Genomic DNA, 12,898 nt, shown 5'->3' on the forward strand with positions numbered 1-12,898 from the left:
TATCTGTGGTAGCTTTCCTCAAAAGTTTTAAAACGTGACTTTTTTTTTTTTTAATTCCAAAATGATTTTAGAAAATGCTCATGGTCTGATTAGCTAAAATTAGCTCCAAGTAAAGAAGGGTATTGTAGAGCCGTAACACTCAGGCTTACAATAGTTCTTACAAACTACAGATAACTAGAGTGGAGGCAATTTCTCAAGACAATCTTGTCTTGTGAACGCTCATTCTCCCATGATAAAGTTTAATGACAAATTGGAAAATTTATTAGATTCTACCAAGGCCATTTTAGACTTACAAAATAGGGCATTTTAACATAATTTATTCTTTTTTCCCCCTACTTCTACCTTTAAAACATCCTGCTATTCACCAAATTTATTCACTTAACATTCCACTCTGGTGGTCCTAAAATCATGGGATTCAATCCAGCTAGAGCAGGAGGGGGCTATGCTGTGTCCATATTGCTCTAATTATATTTCGGCTATTTACCAGGCAAACCCTCACATTTATGTATCTTAGGAGATAATGCTGTTTAGAAAGGGTATGTGACATATAGCTGAAATGACTTCTATCAATATGACTAATAGAGACTAATATAAAATTTAATAAATATGTCAACTGTAACATCAGAAGAATCTTAAATATGTATGAGAAGGTGTGTAGAAATAACAGTATCTTTTCAAAATTCAAATTCTGGTGTAGTTTAATAATAGACATCAGAATGTTAACACTGGAAAAGTACTGCCATGAATATATTATTTGCAAGCACGTGGGATAAGAGCTGTGGGATGTGTACGAGACATCCATCCTGATGGCTTTGTTGAGTGAAGCGAAACTGCACGGAGTCTACCTGGCCCCGTGTAAGGAAAATGGCATCGAAACTTGAGAAATGCCAAAGAGGACAATCAACAGAACCGAGAAAGTAAAAGAGCCTCAGAAAACGAGCAAAATGTTACAGCACTGAGAGAGTTAAGGCGGAATAATGGCAATCAATCGTTCTCACAGGAGTTATGCCAAGGGATCTGTGGCTGTTAACACAACAGCGGCACGGGGAAACTTAACCCTGGGGAAAGATGTGCGGATTCTTTGCAGATCGCCTGAAGGTGAAAATGCCAGGTGGCTTCTCTAAAGCAAAAGGCCAGATTCACTCAGTAACCATGCCAGCCTCAAAGTTCTTATGGCAATAAGAAAAGAACCAGGGTAAAAAAACAAAACAACAACAACAACAATAACAAAAACCCAAAAACCACAATGCTTCCTCTCCAGCAACAGTATATATGATCTACTTCAGCATCCCGATCTTTGAATACTTATGATGATGTCCAATCCCCAGCAGTCATTCTCTGTACTAAAACCTGTTATGCGACAGCCCCTGAAATGCCTTTATTTCACACACACAACTCTGTCTCAGGCAGTTATAATATTTAGGGTAACCTGTGACTACAGAAAAATGAGGAAAGAGCCAGACGGGGCCCCTTCTGGACCTTTACCAAGGTTCCACTGCTGCCCTTGGCATTGTCCCTATAACCTGCAGACCATAAAGCAAACACCTTCCTGTCCCACTATCACATGGGCCCTTCCTCACACCGGGGCTCAGGGCTCGGGGCTGGCAGCTGGAAAGCCCATGCTGTCCTTACAGTGTCCAGATGTGTCCTCTGGTGCTTGGCACGGTCACTGGAGTTACTGAACGCCTTCTCGCAGCCTGGGTGCTGGCACAAATAGGGCTTCTCGCCTGTGTGGCTCCGCAAGTGAATCTTGAGATTCTCAAGCCTTGAAAAGGCCTTCTTGCAACCTTCAAACTGCAAAAAGAAAACAAGTTTCAACTGTTGAGAAGGAGCTTGACTGTTTGGGTCTGGGGGGACAGGAAAGAAAAAAAAAAAAAAGGTCCTTAGTGTGTATTTAGCCAAAACCAAAACACAAAAATAATAAAATAAAATGAAATCCAAACAGTAACAAATATTCTAAAAATATCCCCATATTTATGTGAACTGCATTTTTCCACACCAGATCTGGGTCCCAACCTGATTTCTGTGATTACTTATGCCAGAGAAAATTTGCTGTGAACCATCTGGCTCAGTTAATAAAAATACAGTAATGCGTGTCTTAAAGATTTATGAAAAAATTAACACACTTTTCCATTTCCAAATTGGTCTAAATGGAAGGAACCAGGAAGGAAGAAACTTTTGACAACTAATAAACTAACAACGACAACAAAAAAATCAAAGTGATGTATGAGAATAAAGGTGAGCAGCAGATCCCAGAGTCCAAGATGGAAACAGCGTGTTTCCGTGGAATCGTTACGATCGTAGCTTCCCGAACAATCTTAAGGAGTTTTTCAACTCCCCCAAAGAATGACTCCGTTAACGTCCACTGTGACGCCAAGGCCTAATGAGACGGCGTCTTTTTAGCATGCTTTTAAAAAGCAGAACTGGAACACAATTCATTTCAGTGCTGGGCACGTTTTCCAAAGAGTGATCGTTTTGCTTATTTTTGTTTTTCTAAGAAATGTTGTTACCTAGCTCATGAAGAGAGGAATTGAAAGTGAAGGGCTGAGGATTTCAAGAAATGCTTTACTGGTTTGTCAATAATATTTATTGATGGTACTATTCATTTCATGTCTTCTGTGGGTCAAATAACAGCTGTTATGTAAGAGGCTCACAGTGAGTCCAGTCCTGAAGTGGCCATCTAGTAAAGAGAACGTGGAAGAGAAAGCCTGTGAACGAAGCCTAAGTGTGAGGTGGGCACACCCCCTCGGACTCGCTCTTCACTGCCAAGCCCTAGAGTGCTGATGCTGCTTTGACAGTTTGAATCCCATTTGAGTCCCCGCTGCAAAGGAAACGTAGAAATATGGAAAAGGTACCAGAACAAAGCCTAGTAGGTTTCAAGCGATCAAGAAACCTCATTTCTTAGAGAGGAACATGGGACGATAGGGGGAAGGACAGAATAGGAGTAAAGGAGGTAACTTTAAGAGGGTTTCCATTCAAAACCAGCAGGTATTAATTAACCTTACCATAAGACATTTTATAAAATTCCTCGGTTCTCTCACTTGTCATGAGAGATGATGGAGCGCGGGGTACATTGTTTAGGAAGGGATGACCCAGGGCTGGCCAGGCTCTGGCTATCTGAGATTTCATCTTTAAGTGAAGGATGAACGGAGGAGAAAGGATAATCAGACATGTCATAACTCCATCTATTGAAGTCGTCCAGATTTTGCGTGCTGGAGTATTTTAAGAAATTTATGAAAGTTGCACTTACGCTTGATTGAGAGTTATACATGTTTCACAGACATATGTTGGTTTATTTCAATTTTGATATTTTGCTTAAAATAATTTTGGTGTTTTCCTGATTTCGATTTCACATAAAAATAAATTTAGCCTGAACAGAAGAGGATTTGCTGATGAAGCCACTGCTTTTTGAACAGAGTGAAAGGCATATGATGATACGCTGCTTGGGACAGACAGAGGAGTTAAGTGGCTTATTTCTGCAGGTTTTCGAGTGGGTCTCAAATCTGAGAATAAAGGGGCTCAATGTTGACCCCCCAATTCATGGCTAAGAGGCCTCTCCCGACCAAACCTCTGTTTTTAAGGTTCTCTCCAAATGACAACTTGGAGCAAAGTGCTGGAGCTCAGCCGATCTGACATGGGAGTCAGCCGGTGGGCCCTACTGGGGTCTGAGATGAGCTTGTGGTCTTGGACCCCTCAAGGCTCTTTTGTAGGAGAGATGCTGTTCCAGGACCAGCTCCAGGGTGCAGACCCAGACCCGGGGAGGCCCCAGCCTCCACCCTGTGGTCCAGTCGTCCCAGACACTGGTCAGAGAGAAGGCTACATTGTCGAGGCACCAACATGGGGGTTGGAGAACCCCTTTAGAACAGGTGAATGAGGTTTCTCCAAGCACCAGACAAACAAGACACTCCCCCCTCCCCGATCTACTGCAGAGTGATTAGGGGGATCTCAAACACGTCCTAGAACTAAATCAAACCGTCCACCTGATGGCACATAAACTGGATGTCAGACTGGTGTTTCCATGCTCTCTCCTGCTAAGTGTCCAGCAAAATGTCCAGTTAAAATCAACCAATATGCTATTATTACTATTAACGGGGGCAGTGACCGAAGACTAAGCGGCTTGTGGCATTCGGAGCAAATGAGTGAAGAGTGACCTGCATCTCAGAACACCCTGACCATGTTTAAAGAGGAAAGACGGAAGAAACTATGAGCGCCTAGACTGAAAATGACAACCACAAGATTATCTACAAAACCCTGAAGATCCAGCTGGTCTCAGATGTCTCCTTGGCAGCAAGAAAGGCTGGAAGGTAACAGTGTCTGTGGTACCTGCACTAGCATTAGAGTATTTTTAGGGGAAAAGATTAACAGTGAAGGGGTTTGACCCTACTGGGTTGTGTGAATAAAGGCAAGAGAAGGGCAACTTCTTGGACTCAGGGGCTCATAATATATACCACCCACCCGTTCCTGCTGAAAAAGTTCACCTGAAACCATGAACCCCAAACCAGTAGAGTCAGGCACCGAGAGGTCGACAAGTGCCTCCTTGGGGGGCCTAGCACCCAACGCATCACGGCCGGTTGGCCTGATGATTGAACACCTGATTGAACTTGCCACACCAATAATTCTCCAGAAGAGGAAGGGGGTGCTGTTCGTTTGTCTAATGGTGTCTGGATGAGACTTGAAAGCAAACCATTTTGTAATGAATCATTATCACTCATTATGGGAATAACCCTGTAATTCAACACAAGAATTTCCTTTCCCTCAGGGCAATTCTACCCCTAGATTTATAAATTCAGTTAAATGCAAATGAATTAAAAATAAACTAACATTTAGATAGAACTATAAAAGACTGTTACAGAATACTCCAAAACTGGATGCTTTGGGTGTCTGGGCAAATGGATGCCTTTTTCCTTATTATTATGTTGTTATTCCTTTTTGTTTTTTTTCATGTTTTCTAAATCTTTAATGAGTGAGTTTCACATTGTGAATGAACATCTACACCTAGGAAAGCAAGGACCACAAAAAGACTGTTTCCTTGGGTAGCCAAATGCTTTCCTATCAGGTTTCCTAAAGTACAACGTCCATCCTGAGACCTAAGGTCCAAAGTGTCACCTGCCTGCTTGGGTCACTGTCACCAGGCGAGCCTTACACTAGACTTGACCAACAGACTACTCTCAGGTCCTCTCCTTTCCAGACTGGCTGGGGGGCTGGTAGAACCAGACCACCAAGCCCGAGGTTCCATGGTTCAAGGCAGCATGCAGAAAGAGAAAAACAAACTCTGAGAATCCAAGGGGGTTAGCAGAAGGAGGAAACACAGAATGCAAAAGAAAGCCAAACACAGGATGGCAATGTGGGAGGGAGGGAGTGGGGGTGGGGCAGGGGTCTGATATATGCTAGTTAATGACACGTAAATAACCTTCTTTCTTTGTCCCCAGCAAACACTGGGCAAGCCCTCTGAGCAGGGTACTATGTGTTAGGCACTGGGAGGAGACATATGAATGAAACTCAAACTTCACTCCTGGGAAGAAGGAAGCAGCCACTTACATACTGATGAACCTTGAGCAGGGATTCTCAGAGAGGCGCTGCAGGAACCAGCGGCATCCCAAGGCCTTGAGAGTCTGCCAGAAATCCCGGAATTCCCAGCCCCACCCAGACGTACGGAATGGAACCCCGGGGCGGGGTGGGGGGCAGCCACCTGAGTGTTGATAAGCCCTCCAGGAGATTCTGACACTCTATCCTACCCATGAATGCCGTTCACATCCTAACCACCATCGATTTGCTTCAAATCTCCTGCAGAAGTAAACCGTCTTGCAGGATTCACCCACTTCTCACTGGGGCCGAGAGCTCTGCGAACCAGCAATAGCCCTGGCCTGGAAACATCTCTGTTGTGGAAGGAAGGCCAGGTTCTCTCTAGTCACCCGGCAAATGGCACAAAATTTCAGAATGCCGGTCTCGTACTAGAAATTCTTTAAAATTCCTGACTTTTGAATCTGCTGCCAGGCAGATACCTGGTTCTGAAAGAGGTTATTGCCTACGGGTTCCCTCAGTAGCCTCCTGACCAGCGCAACTTTCTGGTTTCTAGCAGCCCTTGCATTCCCCTGTTGAGAGAAAGCATCGTTTCCCATTTGCACATTTCGGTGACTTTACAGAGCGTGGAAGAACAATGCAAGAAACTGGAAGTGACAGATCTTTAAATCTCATGGGTTTTGGAAATACTGCATTGCGTGAAGCCTCACTCTGAGAAAAATCTCTAACTCTGAGGCCGTTTTCAAGTAACAAACTTTAATTAAAAAGTATAAATTGCCTCAAACCCAGAGAACCTGAGCTTACGCCACTTTGCTAATTTAGGAGATTATTTCATATTTAAAGGATCACAACTGGACTGTAATCACCATCCATATATACTGGCTTGATTACAGATTGTTGACATTAAGTGGTATTAAGATGACCTTTGAAATATTACTTTCCCTTTCTATTAGAGGCTTTTGTGTAAGGTTTTGAAAATGAAAGGCTCATTAGACACCATTAAAATAGGATTTATTCCATATGTGTAACCAATAATCAAGTCGAATATTACTCCCTCCCCTAATCAGCTACTTAAAGTACTAAGAAGCCCAGTTCATACTCAAAGCCGTAATAACAGCAAACCTCTCCTGATCAGATTTCTATACCATCACTAATGTCAACAAAATCCAAAAAGAGAGGAGTCTAGGATGCTGGCAAGGTTTTCTAAAATATACATTTGATTTCAATTAAGGCGCAGTGTTTACGACCCTTGGAGGTATATGCTTTTACAATTTCATCAGTCAAAACCAATTAATCCCATTAGTGACGGCTGCTGCTATGATGTGTGGGCAGCTCCAGAAACGGACCCATGAATTATGGCTAGTTTACATCTTCCCCTTATGGCTCAAAGACAACAATGATGAAAGGCATTGGCGGAAAGGTCAGCAAATATTTCTAATGCCATGGATACAGTCAAGGTGACTTCCACAGTAAGACCAAGAGTTCAAGTCCACTCGAATCATGGACATACCTGTAAAAGGTGTAAATGAGAGAGAGGGCCAAAGCTGGAGCGGAGGAGGCGAGAAATCTGAAGGAGGCGAGAAATCTGCATCCAGTATTCAGCCAAGCTTTACCAGTTTCCTTCTGGGACAGCTCGCCCCAGCTCAAGCAGGAGTCACTAGCCACCCAGGCATCTCGTTAAAATGCAGATTCTGATTCCTAAGGTGTGGAGTGATGCTCCAGGTAGATCTCCTGGGTGATACTTCTAAATGCTGAATGTTCCAAGATTACCCTTTGAGAAACCCAGTTCTAGGGATCATTAGACTGCCCTGAGCTTAACGGGATTTTGTTTTTTTTTAAAGACAAGAGAAAATAAACAAAAGAACTGGGGCAAGAATAAAGAAAGGGACAGCTTTTGATGAACCAAACTGTGGCAGCCTCATCCACAGTTTGGTTCCACAGTTTTATGGATCCACATCCATAAAATCCAATTTTATTTTTAAATAAAAATTTAAAGTTTTCTAGATTTAGAAGAGTAAAATCTAATTTTAAAATTTAGGGTGGGAAGATAACAGAAAGTGTTGTCTGGGGAAAAAAAAAAAAAAGAAGCAGCAGAAGAAAAGTCAGAAAAAAAAGGGAGGGGGGAGAAAGATACAAAATGGAAAGACAGCGGAGGCCCACGGGGCCGTGTGATTTTGTTTCTCCTGCCTCTGCCCTCCGTGCCTGGACACACGCCTGGCCTCGCCGCGGCCCTGTGGTCTCTGTGCCCCGCACCTTCTTATTAGCCCCGGACGCTCTCGCAAATTCTTAATATTGACAGCACACCAGTCTGCAGCTAGTGTGACATGAAGGGAGAAGAGGGAAATAATTCAAATGTTTTGAGGCTTTTTCAAGGTATCTGGTTCACGCATTCACTACACTGAGAAGTGGGGAATTTCTTCCCCTCGGTGTTTCCTGCAGACTGCTAATTCTGGGGCGAGGACGCGGAAGAGGCCTCCCGTGTGCTCGCTTCGTGATTTTCCTCATGTTTTCCGTCTAATCACCTTCTTATCTGTAATGGGACAACTTAACCGACAGAAAAGGGATTTCCGTGTTTCCTTTTGGCTGCCGAAAGGTAATAATATCTGACGTTAAGAGTTTTTCAAAGGTTCCACCCAGAGGCACAGGGGCCTCCCTGGGAAATGGTCTGAAGTCTTGGTAGGGTGAGCCCTGCTTCCTTCAAGAATTCTCTGGACGTCAGAGAGAGCGGGGCGCCCCGGACTGATTTTCCAAAGATTCCAAATATCTACATCGACGTGCACTTGCACCTCCTGAGACAGCCTCCCAAGTTTCCCTGCCGGTGGGTCTGGATCCGGCAGCAAGACGGGAGAAGGTGCTTCACACCCGGGGGTCCTGAGCCACCCTTTCCGTGGACCACTCATCTGGAGTTCTGAAGTAACCTACGGGACTCATGTATCCAGATCTTCTGGAACCATTACAAGTTTTGTAGAATTAATATAAAACCCTTTCTGTAATGTTTTCCTAACCCGTAATAAAGGGATCCCAGTTACTGTGGTTTTTTTCCCTGTTATTCTGATGTACACAACGAATCTATTAACTAGCTCATAAATGCAACTTCCCGGCTTCTTGCGCCTCTTGGTTTTGATTAAGAAATGTGTCTAAAACAAAGTTTTACCCAAATGGGCACTACGCATGTATTTCTTGCTGGCTTAAGGCAAGTCGTTGCTTCCTAACATTGTGGGCTATGGGTAGTAGTCGATCCTCAAAAGGGTCCTTACTCTGCAAGAGGTGGCAAAGCGAATGAGGGTCCAGCTTAGAAAACAAAAATGGAAAGCGATGTTTTTGAGAAGCCACATGACCATGTAGGGAGAAGTATGTTGTTTCTGTGCCAACATTTGAACCATATTAAATTTTTATGGAAATTATCAAGTGTCTGGTTTGTAACACTTGAAACTTGCTGGGGACAAGTGGGACCTCATCCCACTGTATTTGCAATCAGAAAGCGAATATACCCCACAGTGCGACACGGGTATTGAAGTCAGATCATATGGCCCTCTCCAGTTAGTCAACAAATATAAGGTATCATATGTTACTCATGTTGTGTCCGTACAATGCCAGAAAACTATAATCTCAAGCAAATAATTATTCTGTGAGCGGGCAAATAATGAACAAGGTTGTCTGGCGTGGTTTAAAGAGAATAATAAGTAAGTTGCCTGAGCCTGCTGTTATTATTAGCATTGATTTCGTGCAATCTGCAAATACATATCCACTAGAGCATGTATGTTTCCCAGGCTGACAGTCAGATCTCAGTAAATGCGGTATGATTACACATCAGTAGAGCAAATATATTTAGGACCTGTAATTGGTCCTGCGTAAATGTACCTGAAAGAGATCAAATTACTTAATTTTCTTTGTATCTGTGTTTCTGATCTCCACATGTCTTATATGATTCCACACACATGGACCCACACAAGCACCACAGAGTATCAAAAAAGCAACATTCAGATGTTGTGCGACTCTGTATTAACGAAGACACTCGTTCCAAATCTTTCAGTGCCAGTCTGTATACCAAAGTGACCAAGCCCCTGCTCCTCAAAGGCACTGGGAAATTCGGAGTTTCTTGCACATGCGGTACTAACTAGGCTCTGCGGATGATACAACAGAATCATCAGGCCCTATGCTGCCTTCTCTGCCTTCACAGGGCGTTGCAGGAGACAGACGTATTGCAGAGTAAATCTGGGATCTGACCCAGCCCGCTCCGACACCCCCCACATTATTTTTCTATGTACTAAACTAAGGAAACTGACAGGTGAGAGAATCCACTTTTGGATTTTAGACATTATTTTTCACTTTTTTTTTTTTTTTAATGTCAGAAACATTCCCTAAAACTCGTTTTTCTAAAAGGTCGCTCGAGTTCCAGGTCTTTCAGGACAGAGAGGGGTAGACGAACTAAAAGGCAACTAAATTAAGCAAAAGGAAGGGGAAGGGGAAGGGGAGAAACAGAAACGGGAAGAAAGGCTGAGCGCATGCGCGGTGAGGCCCGCTCCCCCTCTCTGTCCCCCACCCCGGGGTGGCCGGCCAGGCCAGCTGCGGTTCCTTAATGAAGCAGCATGCTCCTTTCTGCGTCGGCCTCTGCATGTGCTAGTCCCCGTAAGTGGTGACATACGACTGACCCTCTAGCCTGGAGTCACCTCCTCTGTGACACCTTCCTTTATGCTTTCAGCAAGGCCCAAAAGGTCGCTCCCCACACGCCCACCAGGCCTCGCCCGCTGCCCTGCCAACACGCGGCCCTACGCTAATTGGAGGAGTGTGTGTCTCCCCCCGCTAGGCCGTGAGCTTTACGAGGACAAGGGCCTGAGTTTTAGCACTGGGTACAGTGCTTGGCATGTACTCAAGTGACTGCAGATTATTTGCTAAATAAATGCCGAACGAAATGCAGAGAATGAACTCTTTGTAAAAAAAAAAACAAAACAAAACCCAAAAACCAAAAAAACAACCATATTGATTTCCTAGACTTCCCTGTGTAGTAAAGCTCATTAAGGCCTTCTAATTAGGTAGGGCCAGTTAGCTTTCATGGTTTCATGGTGACGTCAAATAATCAACATCGCAAAAGCTATAAAAACGTATTTGTGGGTTCTGCCGGATTTGAAAGTTCTATACGACTACTGTAAAATAGCGATGTAATTATTTTGCTATCTAACCATGTGGGGAAACAATACTAATACCAATACCCACATGGGGTTGTACCTTTTTATCTTTTCGTGGACGCGATGCACTGACCTCTTTATTAATGTTCTGAGAAGTATGCAGCAACACTGGCGAAGTGAGCGAGCAGTTTTCCTACCACCACACCCTTTTCCAAACTTGAGCTAAACGTACACAGACCCGTTGGGAACACGTTATTAGCAATAATTCGAGGCACATAAATGTGTGCCTTCTTCATCCATAAAGGAAAAGAAACTGTTTTAAATTGCCCTTTAAAAGCTGAGCTAATACGCTCTCAAATATGCCAGGAAAGAGCCTCTCATCAGGGCTTCTCGTGCAAAGAAACAAGATCTTTGGGACCGTGCCCTGAGTTGCCCTGAGTCAAGTATGCCCAAAGAGCAGGTCAAGTAATTTTGCATGACGCCCTGCCCCTGCCCACCACCCGACAGCTCTCCGGGTGGGAGGCAAACGCCGCCACCCCATATGATCCCAGGTGACAAGGACGCCGAGCTCCAGAGCTCTCTGTGTTCAGAGTTCGGGGGCCATAGCAAGGCCTTGGCTCTGCCTTTCCCTTTGGCAGTGGACTGGCTCCCCTGTAATCGTCTTTGACTGCAAAGATGAGAAACGCCACTGCTTGCCTTCAGTTCTATTAAGAATTGGCATGCTTCGTTTAACAGAGCTAAGCAATATATTTATTTACTATGGTGTTTCCCAAAATGATTGCTGAATTCTGTCATCTTTTGACTGAGAAACTGTTTGCGGGTTGCAACAGAATGTATGCTAACATACATACAGCAACACAAACCTCCAAGACAAACTGTTTAAGTCAATTTGCTATCATATAAGCACATAGGTGCAAATATGTGCATATGCACTTGTGGGTACAGCCATGGGCACACACTTTAACACTTACACACATAGCCCACACAGATTCTGTAATAAATGTGTGTGTTTAAGATCTGTGTGCAGGGGTGTAGAGGCAAGCATGAATTTGCCAAGAGAGAAAAGGAAATTCACACACGAAGAGAATAATTTACCATAAATTGGCCCACACGGAGTCTATTCCAAAAAACAGAGTGCAAGATGCCAAATTTTTAATGGCTCTTACTATTCTAGATCTGGCCCTGACAAGCTTTGGAAGAGATACAAGTGGGCAGGAAAGATGGGATTAAAAAATTATATCTTAAGCCTTTTCACTTTCAAATGTAAAATTTCCACCACCATGACAGGGGGAAAGAGAGTGATAGGGATATTTTCCTGACACTGTGCTTTTCTCAACAAAAAGCCGTCGATTTTCATTATGCACCGCTTAAATATAAATTCTGTACTTGCTAAAAGTCATCTGTGTCTGGCTGCTTAAAAAAAAGCAGCAGATATGGAAATAACGGAACTCAAACCTTAGCCCCAGCAGCCATTACAAAGGTGTGAGCTCAGCGTGACTCTCATGGCAGCTCCAGGGTCCTCGGACTGACAACCTTTTGTGACAACCCGCACTGTTTCATCAGAGCCACTCACTCGCCTGCTTCCAAAACGCATCACTTCCAGTTTTCTTCCTTTCACAGCTGAGCTTGTCCACGTGGCCGTCCCTGCACACACCTGACTGGCACATAGCAGGTACCAAGGGCTTCGTGCCTTCAGCTTGCTCTTCTCCTTCCTTGCTCTGACTGCAAATTACCTATCGCCGCTCTGAGCCCTTCCTCCCCTCGGTTGTTGAGAAAATCGCTCTCACGCCTTGCCCCTTCTTCATTATCCCTTGGTTCACCCATGGGCAAGCAGTTGTCACTCAGTCTGTTTGCCCTTTCCAATCATGACCGTTTAGGTTTTGTGACCCACAGGATATCCAATCGCTGTATGCATACCCTGAGTTTTAAGATCCCTGTAATTCTTAAGAAAATACTCTGGCTGAGAATCATAATCCTAATTCCCTTGACTTAGCTATTCCACTTAACACCATTTCTACCCTCTCTCTTTGGAACTTGACTCCATCGATCACAAGAATGACAGGTCTACATAAAATTCTACCTAAAACTGTCAAGCCTGGGTAGGATGTGGACCATCTCAGGTGTATTCACTTGATGAGAATACTGGCCTATTATTCAGAATAGTTAGCCTTTTCATTAAATTTAAACTTCCATGGTTTCTCACACTGCAAACAGTTACAAAAAGATGAGTGAAACATGTTCCGCCTAAGACA

General features: G+C 43.9%; 1 protein-coding gene across 6 annotated transcripts in view; it reads right to left on the reverse strand.

The window, feature by feature from the left end:
- GLIS3 (GLIS family zinc finger 3) overlaps positions 1-12,898 on the reverse strand; it is a 502,487-nt gene that overhangs the window by 100,347 nt on the left and 389,242 nt on the right. For all 6 annotated transcript variants that reach the window (XM_058695817.1, XM_058695819.1, XM_058695818.1 and 3 more), the window contains one exon: positions 1,633-1,794. In XM_058695817.1, coding sequence (XP_058551800.1) covers positions 1,633-1,794 — 162 coding nt within the window. The remainder of the gene's footprint in view (positions 1-1,632; positions 1,795-12,898) is intronic.

The sequence above is a fragment of the Neofelis nebulosa genome, chromosome 12 (assembly GCF_028018385.1).
Source record: "Neofelis nebulosa isolate mNeoNeb1 chromosome 12, mNeoNeb1.pri, whole genome shotgun sequence".
Lineage (NCBI taxonomy): Eukaryota > Metazoa > Chordata > Mammalia > Carnivora > Felidae > Neofelis > Neofelis nebulosa.